The sequence below is a fragment of the Cherax quadricarinatus genome, chromosome 40 (assembly GCF_038502225.1).
Source record: "Cherax quadricarinatus isolate ZL_2023a chromosome 40, ASM3850222v1, whole genome shotgun sequence".
NCBI lineage: Eukaryota > Metazoa > Arthropoda > Malacostraca > Decapoda > Parastacidae > Cherax > Cherax quadricarinatus.
In genome coordinates, this window is record NC_091331.1 from 18,282,072 (window position 1) to 18,294,119 (window position 12,048).

Here is a 12,048-nt window from a genome sequence, read left to right on the forward strand (position 1 = left end):
GCAGTCGTCTGCATAACAGTAAATTTTGTATTTTTTTGTATGAATAAAAAATCAAAATAGAAAGCAATAATAATATAAGAGGGGCCTAGAGATGTGACTAATGAACAGAGCATATGTTATTTTAGTGCCACGAATGTCTACCTTGTTTATTCTGGACCCTATTTTGAAATTGGCATCTTTTTTATTTTGCGTGAAATTGGCCAAATTGCCAATTTCTGACCACCATATTGGGTAGTCCAAATTAGTAAATGGGAGGTTTCTTGTACTCAGCTGATAGATAAAATGGAGTTCTAATGAAATAGCTATGAGTTTGGTCAACTGGAACAATGGAATTGGCTGAAAATTGGGCTCAAAGTCGGCGAAATCGCCGATACGCATATGTCGCCGAGACCGCTAACTTCGCGGGAGCATAATTCCACGAGTTTTCGACCAAATTTCGAACTTTTGGTGTCATTACCATCGGGAAAAGATTCTCTATCATTTCATAAGAAAAAATAATTTTTTTTTTTTTTCAAAAATTGAGCGACATAGAATGACAGTTTCAGAGAGGGGCCTGAAACAGTCAAAGGGTTAAGGGGTATATAGAGGCTGAAAAATTAGAACCACAACAAGTGTTTAATTGTGACAAAACAGGCCTGTTTAGGAAGAAAATGCCAAACAGGACCTACATTACTAAGGAGGAAAAGGCACTCCCAGGACACAAGCCAAAAAAAGACTTGTTACATGAAGTCTTTGTGGAAGGGGATTTCCCTTCCAAACACTAGAACACCTTCAACCTCTGCCCTACTCCTGTCTTATCACTCATCAACAAGTCCACAATAAAGGTAAGTGTGATGTTATTATTGTTTTATTCCTCATGTATCATTGTTTTCTGTGTAGGGGAATGTATATTTCATGTAAAAAAATTTTTTTGTTTAATACTTTTGGGTATCTGGAACAAATTAATTGGATTTCCATTATTTCTTATGGGAAAATTAATTCAATTAAAGGCTAATTCAGTTAAAGGCTAGCTCTCTGGAACGGATTCAAGGCGTTAACCGAGGGTCCACTGTATTTTATTTTGCATTATAACTAATATGTCAACCCCTTGCTTAACTTTTCTAAAATAAAATAATACAACATAGATCAATTCTACCAAACCTATCATGATTCAGCTGAAATTTAGCTACAGATAGTATTACTTAATACTAAAAAAATATATTAATTATGTGTTATTCAGATTTATTACAACAACAAAATTATACTTGGATTATTTGGCTAAACAATTACATATTGTATTGCTTTACAAGCCAACTGTAAGTTTTGCCCAAAAACCAAGACATAAACATGCCACTTATGTACAGAAGCTGCAGTTAGCCACCTTGTAGAGCAGTACAACAGTTAGACCTTGTAGCACATGGAAGAATGGAACAAACTTTTCAACTTAGAGCTACCATTACATTTTCCAACTTTTAATTTAAAATTTACTGTGCTTGATTACAGTGTTATAATGCATATGCTACTGAAGAATTCAACATCTGTAAACTTCTTGTGGAATGCATTCCTCACAGATACTCGGGCAATACAATATATTTACTATATTATTGTGCAAACTTATACTTGGTCTCGCCATATTTTTATTGCAGCTTGCTCAACCTAACCTAAGAATTTAGCTGAATAAGACATGAGTGAATAAAGTATGATTAAATATTCTTTACCTGTCATACACTCATTATAAAACTTATTAATCCTGATGTGACATCATGCAAGTCGACAAAAACAATGCATTAAATATAATTATTTTTAACATACTATGAAGCATTGCTCTACAATGTCGACATTTTAATCACTGTACATCATTCTGATTCTTTCTATAAAAATAGCCCTTCAAGACTAACCTCTCATCCAGCCGCCTCCTCAGATCTTCCAACTCCAGTGGACGGATATCTATGTCATCCGATGACTCACTCGCTGTTCTCTCAAACAGGACCATCTTGGTGGAAAATTAGCTGAAAAGACCAACACAAAAATCCTTTATTGCATTAATAATAGTATAATAATAATAATAATAATAATAATAATAATAATAATAATGACAATAATAATAATAATAATAATAGTAATAATAATAATAATAATAATGACAATAATAATAATAATAATTATTATTATTATTACATTATTATTATTATATTACTCTTCCTCTTCTTTCCACAAACCGGCATTATCCCACCTAGGCAGGGTGACCCAAAAAGAAAAACAAAAGTTTCTCTTTTTAAATATAGTAATATGTATATATAAAGGAGACACGGTTACTAGCCCCTTGCTCCCAGCATTTTAGTTGCCTCTTACAGCCTGCATGGCTTACAGGAGAAGAATTCTGCTCCACTTCCCCATGGAGATATTACATTACTATTGTTAATAATAACACTAATAAAATTATTATTATTTTATTTTCAAAAAAAAGCAAACACAAAACAATTTTTGTGATAGGTGCATAAAATGCTCAGCATTTTGGGAAAACTGGAATCTGAACTAAACCTACCTAAAGTAGTACTAAAAAACATACAAAGATGTGGAGTTGGTTTAGCTTCACATAAAAGATGGAAAAAACAGAATGTGTATGATTATGAAGGGTTTTCTCTGGCATTAATTTTAAATGACATTTGATTACAAACATTTTTAAATTACATGTATTTTACTTTTTTTTGCATTTACTTCATATTTTCCCATAAGCCCATACACTTTTCCACTGAAATATTTCATCTACTGTCCCTGTTTATTCTATACCTTAAGTGAAGGGCTAGTACAGTGGAAACTCTACTTGTGAGTTTAATCCGTTCCATGACCTTGCTCGCAACTGGATTTGCTCGTTTGCAAAGTCAATTTTCCTCACTTAAATTAACTGAAATGCAATTAATCCGTTCCAGTGGAATTCTGTACTTTTATAATTTCGCTAATATCAACTCTACGGCTTATTTATCTATCTCACTTATGTAATATGACATAACAAACAATATAAGTAACATAGAACCCTGATATATACTCTAGAATGAATAAAATATGTCATTATGTAACAGGTGGAGGCAGCCACAACTGCTCCCTCTTTGTTGTGGTAAACACTGCCATCTAGTGACGGCCTTTTGAAGCCATCTATTATTATAATTATTATTTAGGACATTATTATTATAGTATATGCATTATTATTATATATTAACCCTTTCAGGGGTCTGTGCCGTAGATTTTTGGCTTTATGTTCAGGGTCCAAACCGCAGATCTACGCCATGAGCTCAGCTCACTCTGATAAGCTGTGAGCAGTAAATTTGGGCCTAGATATGAGAGAATACATCTATGTGATATGTGTGCACCACATAAAACAAATCCTGCAGCACACAGTACGTAATGAGAGAAAAAAAAACTGAGGCCATAATTTTAAATTAAAACAGCAACTTTGCAGTGTTTTTTCGTATGTTTTTTATATTTGTATTTGCAGTTTCTTGGTCTCATTTGATAGAATGGAGGATATACTACAGAAATAGAGATGATTTTGATTGTTTTAGTACTGGAAATGGCTTGAAACTGAGCTCAAAGTAGCAGAAATGTTAAATTTTTGCCGATGTTCAAGAGTAAACAAATGACCTCACAAGTCTAATACATTACAGCTGGTGGGTCTAATATACATTCACAAATGTGGTGATATTATTTATAGAATTATCACAGTATTGCATAACAGCAAATCTTCTATTTTTTGGTTTGAATAAAAATTCATTATGTGAATAAAAAATCAAAATGGAATTCATTTGTAAAGCCTGAAAACATAACTAATGAACAGAGGAGATGTTAGTTTAGTGCCAGGAATGCCTAAACTGATTATTCTGGACCTTATTTTGAAATTGGAATATTTTCAACTTTGCATTAAATTGGCCAAATTACCAAAATCCTGTCACTTTATTTTGTTGTTGAAACAGTTGACTTGACGATTTCTTGTGCTCAATCGATAGAATAGAAGTAATACTAGTGAAATAGCTAAGAGTTTGGTTGACTGGAATACTGTAATTGGCCTAAAATGGGAGTCAAAGTCGGCAAAATCATTGATGCGTAAATATCGCCGACACCAAAATTCGCGAGAGCATAATTTCATCAATTTTCCATCAAAATTCGTACTTTTTGGTTTATTACCTTCAGAAAAAGATTCTCTACCATTTCATAAGAAAAATACAAAATTATTTTTTGAAAATTCTTAGACCCTGGTGCACACTTTGATATTTGGCCTCTGGACCCTGAAAGGGTTAAATTATTATTATTATTATTGTATTATATTATATTATTATTATTATACACATTATTATTATACATATTATTATTATTATTATTGTTATTATTATTAATATTACAATATATATAATTTGTATTTTTATTCACACAAAAAATATAAGAATTACTGTTATGCCTTATTGCAATTTTTTTTTTTTTTTTCAATAAGTCGGCTGTCTCCCACCGAGGCAGGGTGACCCAAAAAAAAGAAAGAAAATCCCCAAAAAGAAAATACTTTCATCATCATTCAACACTTTCACCACACTCGCACATTATCACTGTTTTTGCAGAGGTGCTCAGAATACAACAGTTTAGAAGCATACACATATAAAGATACACAACATATCCCTCCAAACTGCCAATATCCCAAACCCCTCCTTTAAAGTGCAGGCATTGTACTTCCCATTTCCAGGACTCAAGTCCGACTATATGAAAATAACCGGTTTCCCTGAATCCCTTCACTAAATATTACTCTGCTCACACTCCAACAGATCGTCAGGTCCCAAGTACCATTCGTCTCCATTCACTCCTATCTAACACGCTCATGCATGCTTGCTGAAAGTCCAAGCCCCTTGCCCACAAAACCTCCTTTACCCCCTCTCTCCAACTCTTTCGAGGACGACCCCTACCCCGCCTTCCTTCCCCTATAGATTTATATGCTTTCCATGTCATTCTACTATGATCCATCCACACTCTCTCATAATATTATAAATTGATTGCAATAATTGTATAAATAATATCAAATTCCACATATTGGAATGGATAGTGACTCAACAACCCCTCTTCTGCCCTCTGACTAATACTTTTATTAACTCCACACCTTTTCCTAATTTCCACACTCCGAATTTTCTGCATAATATTATAATATTATAATATTATTGCATAATATTATTGCAATAATTGTATAAATAATATCAACCATTCCTGACTGCATATTGGAATGGATAGTGACGTCATTTGTTTACTCTTGAACATAGCCAAGCAATCGAACGTTTCTCCTATGTTGAGCTCAATTTCAAGGTACTTTTCATCGTGAAAGCAATCAAAATCATATCTATTTCTGTAATATATCTTCCATTCTATCAAATGAAACCAAAAAACGAGAATACAACCATAAAAACCATATGAAAATACTGCTAAGGGGTGGCTAATTGCCGAGAAGTGAACGCCATTATTTATGCTCCGATTTCTTTAATTTTTGGTGTACGTTAAAAAGTATCTTTCCATCATACATTGCCCAAGTTTCAATAAGATAGTCCAACAAACAAATGAGATACAATTCCCGAGATCAAGAGCACCTCACCAGTGTCAAGGAACCTGCCTTGAGGTCTGCTCGCTTATGGAAACAAAAAGATCGACCTATCAACTGCTCGTATTTGGAAAAACTCGAACGTGGATGTGCTCGCAAGTAGAGGTTCCACTGTATTTAATTTAACGTCTTCATTCACCTAAAGGGTAATAAACTTTTAACCCAACCATTTAACCTTAATCAGCATGCACTTTTTAGAAAATAATTTTTTACAATTTACAGTGGACCCCCGCATAACGATTTTAATCCGTGCAAGAGGGGTAATTGTTATGCGAAATAATCGGTATGTGAATGAATTTTCCCCATAAGAAATAATGGAAATAAAATTAATCCGTACAAGACACCCAAAAGTATGAAAAAAAAAATTTTTTACCACATCAAATATACATTTTCCCACACACAAAGAGAAGGATACATGCACAATAGTAGAGTAGTACATGCACAGTATATATTGTGCATGTACTAGTCTACTAAATGAAGAATAAATGACACTTACCTTTATTGAAGATGCAGCAATGACTGATGAGACACTGTGTCCTGGGAGTGCCTTTTCCTCCTGAGTACTGTAGGTCCTGTTTGGCATTTTCTTCCAGAACAGGCCTTATCACACTGTGTATGCCACTATGATTCTTAAATCTCTCAAACCAACCTTTGCTGGCTTTAAATTCACCAATATGAGCACTAGTTCCAGGCATTTTTCCCTGTTCACCTGGGTGTTAGTCGACTTGTGTGGGTTGCATCCTGGGAGACAAGATTAAGGACCCCAATGGAAATAAGTTAGACAGTCTTCGATGACACTGACTTTTTTGGGTTATCCTGGGTGGCAAATCCTCTGGGGTTAATTGTTTCTTGGTATTCTCAATAAGCCACACCAACAACGGTGCTACAGCAGCAGCAGCAGCTGACGGTGGTACAGCAGCAACAGACGATGCTACAGCAGCAGCAGACGATGCTACAGCAGCAACAGACGATGTTACAGCAGCAGCAGACGATGCTACAGCAGCAGCAGCAGCTGACAGTGCAGCAGCAGCAGCAGCTGACAGTGCAGCAGCAGCAGCAGCTGTACCACCAATAGTAGCGATGGTTGATTGGGGTTTATTATACAACCTGGCCAGCTCGGAGACACGCACTCCACTTTCATACTTATCAATGATCTTTTTCTTCATCTCTATTGTAATTCTCACCCTTATTGCTGTAGGGTTGGCACTAGAAGCTTTCTTGGGGCCCATGGTCACTTATTTTCCAGAAAAAGCACCGAAAACACTGTAATAATACGAAATATTCCGATTGTATGCTTGGATGTTACCGCGGAGGCTGGCTGGTAAACAATGCCACCGGCGGAACATGTGAGCGTGGCTCAGGCCGCACATTGGACGCGTCTCGGACGAAAATCGGTGAGCGGGTTTTTAAGCGGTATGTGAGGCAAAATTTTGGCGATTAAAGCAAGCGGTATGCGGATTAATCGCTATGTGATGCCATCGGTATGCGGGGGTCCACTGTATTACAATTATGATAGATTGCTAATTTTCTAATTTTGTACCCTTGTGTTCAATATTATACCTGGAGAGGGTTTCAGGGGTCAACACCCCTGAGGCCCAGTCTGTGACCAGGCCTCGTGGTGGATCAGGTCTTGATCAACGAGGCTGTTACTGTTGGCTGTACATACTGACATATGAGCCATAGCCCCGCTAGTCAGGTACTGACTTTAGGTGCCTGTCCGGCACCTTCTTGAATACAGCCAGGGGTCTATTTGTAATCCCCCTTATGTATGCTAGGAGGGAGTTGAACAGTTTTGGGCCCCTGACACTTATTGTATTGTCTCTTAGCATGCTCGTGGCACCCCTGCTATTGGGGATATGTTGCACTGCCTGACGAGTCTTTTGCTCTCACAGGGAGCAATTTGTAATGTGCAAATTTGGTAGTAATCCCTCTAGGATTTTCCAGGTGTATATTATTGCGTATCTTTCCTGCTTGCATTCCAGGGAGTACAAGTCAAGGAACTTCAACCATTCTCAGTAATTTAGGTGTTTTATTGTACTAAAGTGTGCTGTGAAGGCTCTCTGTACACTCTCCAGGCCTGCAATTTCACCTGCCTTGAAAAGAGCCATTAGTATACAGCAATATTCCAGCCTAAAGAGAACAAGCAAATTGAAGAGTATCATCTCATGCTTGGCATCCCTAGTTTAGAAGGTTCTCATTATCCATCCCATCATTTTTCTAGCAGATGTGGTGGATACATTGTTGCGTTATCTGAGAGTGAGATCCTCTGACATAATCACTCCCAGGTCCTTCACATTAGTTTTTTGCTCTATTGTGTGGTTGGAATTTGTTTGATACTCTGATATAGTTTTAATTTCCTCAAGTTTTCCATATTCAGTCTCAGCTGTCAAGGATAACCTGCCACTCTTCATGACACAGCATCTCTAATTTTTACTGTCAGGTCCTTATTTAAAATCTCCATTACAAATTGATCGCATATGTACTCCAATTTGCAATCAAATCCATGGTCACCTGTAGTCACCAGCAGTGCTTTTAAACATGTGTACAGTCTCTTTAGGGCTGCTCTTTTAAACTACAGAAAGTTCTATGAAGTGTAAAAAAGTTTATTCACTAAGTAAAATAAGTACATTGGTACCTCGGTATACTTCCGCTTTGGAATAAGTCCAACTTGGTATACGTCGTGTTTGGACACAAAAATTTTTACTTAGTATATGACCTTTGTTTGGAATATGACTCACGTGCTAGAACTTGTATGGGTCAAAATGAGTCATGACACCGCACGCTATGCTTGTTTACCTCTCTGTGTCTATAGTGGAGGATATTGTCTCTCTGGGCAGGTCCATGGGTCTAGATGTCAGTGATGGTGATGTAGAGGAGTTAGTGGAGGAGCACAGGGAAGAGCTGACCACTGAGGAGCTGCAGGAACTTGAGGAGGAGGAGCACAAGACTAAGATGGATGCACTCTCTTCAGGCTCAGAAAAGGAGATAGAGGAAGCCCCTACTTTATTAACCCTTTGACTGTTTTGGCCGTATATATACGTCTTACGAGCCAGTGTTTCAGATGTACAGTAAATATACTCAATAATTTTAGTGGCTTCAAATCAAGCAGGAGAAAGCTGGTAGGCCCACATGTGAGAGAATGGGTCTGTGTGGTCAGTGTGAACTGTACAACAAAACTCCGACCGTGTCTCTGGATTAAAACAACGACTTTGAGGTGTATTTTCCTATAGTATTTATGGTTGTATTCTCATTTTCTTGGCCTCATTTGATAGAATGGGAAACATATTACAGAAATAGAGATGATTTTGATTAGTTTCACAATGAAAACGACCTTGAAATTGAGCTCAAAATAGCAGAAATGATCGATTTTTACCAATGTTCAAGAGTAAGCAAATCACACCACACATTCAATATACGTCAACTGGGGAGTCTAATATTCTTTCACTCGTGCACTGATATTATATATACCATTTTTACAAAAATACAGTAGTATTATTGTAAAAATGGTATAACAGTAAATCTTCTATTTTTTGTGTGAATAAAAAATCAAAATAGAAAGCAAGAGTAATATCAGAGGGGCCTGGAGATGTGACTAATGAACAGAGGATATGTTATTTTAGTGCCAAGAATGTCTGCACTGTTTATTCTGGACACTATTTTGAAATTGGAATCTTTTTTAATTTGCGTGAAATTGGCCAAATTGCAAATTTCTAACCACTTTATTGGGTAGTTCAAATTGGTAAATGGACAATTTCTTGTACTCAGTTGATAGAAAAAATGGAGTTCTAAAGAAATAGCTATGAGTTTGGTCGACTGGAAGAATGGAATTGGCCGAAAATAGGGCTCAAATTCGGCGAAATCACCGATGAGTATATATCGCCAAGATCGCTAACTTCGCGGGAGAGTAATTCCGTAAGTTTTCAATCAAATTTCGTACTTTTGGTGTCATTACCATTGAGAAGAGATTATCATTTCATAAGAAAAAAAAATTTTCTTTTTTCCAAAAATCTTTTGACACCAGGAGACACTTCAGGATTTGGGGTTGTGACAGTCAAAGGGTTAATCAAGGAAATCTTTGCCAAATGGATGGACATCAAAAATTTTGCTGAGAAGTACCACCCCAACAAAGCCCAAACAAGCCATAATAGCATTGTCTAAAATGACCAGACAATGTCACATTTCTGAAACATCCTGAGGAGAAGGTAGAAGCAAAGTTCTTTGGACATACAGTGGTCCCTCAATAATCGTCCGGCTCAATAGTCGTCCTTTTCGGAAATTGTTGCGTTATTTTGTCCAAACATTGGCTCGCAAATGGTCCATTGACTCGCTAATCGTCTTTCGTCCTGGATGCATACTCACGCTCTGAGCCGCCTCGGCCTTCCTTCCCAGCCAGTGTGCCATTGTTTACCAGTGAGCGACGGTCCCCTCACTTGTTTATACGAAATATTTCATAATATTCCATTCATTTTAGTGCTTGCAAGTGCTAGATAAGCTACCATGGCTCCAAAGAAAACTCCTAGTGCCAAGCCTTTGGTAAAGAAGGTGAGAAATACGATTGAATTTAAGAAAAACATCATTGAACAATATGAAAGTGGCGTACGTGTGGGCAAACTGGCCAGGATGTATGACAAATCCCATACAACCATATCTTCCATCGTGGCCAAGAAAAAGGAAATCAAGGAAGCTGTTGTTGCAAAGGGGGTAAATATGCTGACAAAAATGAGATCACCAGTACTCAAAGATGTTGAGAAGTTATTATTGGTGTGGATAAACGAGAAACAATTTGCAGGAGATAGTCTTATGATGTCGATTATTTGTGAAAAGGCTAGGCAATTGCATGACGATTTGGTAAAGAAATTGCCTGCAACTAGTGATGTGAGTGAATTTAAGGCCAGCAAAGGCTGGTTTGAGAGATTTAAGAAGTGTACTGGCATACACAGTGTGATAAGGCATGCTGAGGCTGCCAGTTCAGACCAAAAAGCGGCTGAAAAATATGTGCAAGAATTTAAGGAGTACATAGAGGCTGAAGGACTGAAACCTGAACAAGTGTTCAATTGTGACAAAACAGGCCTCTTTTGGAAGAAAATGCCAAAGAGGACCTACATTACTCAGGAGGAAAAGGCACTGCCAGGACACAAGCCTATGAAAGACAGGCTCACGCTCATGTTCTGTGCTAATGCTAGTGGGGATTTCAAAGTGAAGCCGTTACTAGTGTACCATTCTGAAAATCCCAGAGTGTTCAAGAAAAACAATGTTATGAAGAGTAAATTGTGTGTGTTTTGGAGATCTAATAATAAGGCATTGGTCACGAGGGAAATTTTCGTCAAGTGGTTCAACGAAGTGTTTGGCCCTAGTGTGAAGAATTACCTCCTGGAAAAGAAATTGGATCCCGAGTGCCTCCTAGTAATGGACAATGCACCTGCTCATCCTCCAAACTTGGATGACCTAATTCTGAAGGAGTTTGGGTTCATCACAGTAAAGTTCTTGCCCCCGAATACCACTCCTCTCCTCCAGCCCATGGACCAGCAGGTCATTTCAAACTTTAAAAAACTCTACACCAAAGCTATGTTTGAAAGGTGCTCTAATGTGACCTCAGACACTCACTTGACCCTAAGAGATTTTTGGAAAGAACACTTCAGTATTCTCCATTGCATAAGCCTTATAGGTAAGGCTTGGGAGGGAGTGACTACCAGGACTTTGAACTCTGCTTGGAGAAACTAGTGGCCAGACTGTGTCCACAAGAGGGATTTTGAAGGGTTTGAGGCAGCCCCTGATGAGCCTATGTCACTTGTGAACTCTATTGTGGCATTGGGGAGTTCCATGGGGGTTGGATGTGAGTTTGGAGGATGTGGAAGAGTTGGTGGAGGACCACAACGAAGAGTTAACCACTGAGGAGCTGCAAGAGCTTCAGCAGGAACAGCAACAGATCGCAGCTCAGAATCTTGCTGCAGAGGAGGAGGAAGAGAGATGGAAGAAGGTGTCTTCTTCAGAAATTAAGGAGATTTTTGAAATGTGGGGTAGGATGGAAAGATTTATGGAGAAACATCACTCTGAGAAGGATGTTGCAAGCCATATCGGCAACTTATATATTTTAGGGAAGTTTTAAAGAGACACCAGAAACAGAGCTCTCTGGACAGTTTTTTTGTGAGACAGGACTCCAGTGGCTCTCAAGCTGGTCCAAGTGGCATTAAGAAACAGAGAAGAGAAGTAACCCCAGAAAAGCACTTGGTACCTGAGGTGTTGATGGAAGGGGATTCCCCTTCCAAACAGTAATTCAGTCTCTCTCCTCCTCCAGTCTTCCATACACTAAGAAGAATCACCAATAAAGGTAAGTGTTATGCTGTTAATGTTTCATTCATCATGCCCCAATGTATTGTTTATGTACTACATCTATATTTCATGTAAAAAATTTTTTTGTTTTAATACTTCTAGGTGTCAGGAACGGA

At 37.6% G+C, this 12,048-nt stretch overlaps 1 protein-coding gene across 7 annotated transcripts in view; it reads right to left on the reverse strand.

Moving 5' to 3' along the window:
• The window catches only part of LOC128706492 (eukaryotic elongation factor 2 kinase), a gene marked incomplete at its 3' end in the record, with an annotated part of 256,511 nt that overhangs the window by 197,275 nt on the left and 47,188 nt on the right, over positions 1 to 12,048 (reverse strand). For all 7 annotated transcript variants that reach the window (XM_070092758.1, XM_070092762.1, XM_070092759.1 and 4 more), the window contains 1 exon segment: positions 1,878 to 1,988. In XM_070092758.1, the coding sequence (XP_069948859.1) occupies positions 1,878 to 1,972 (95 nt within the window).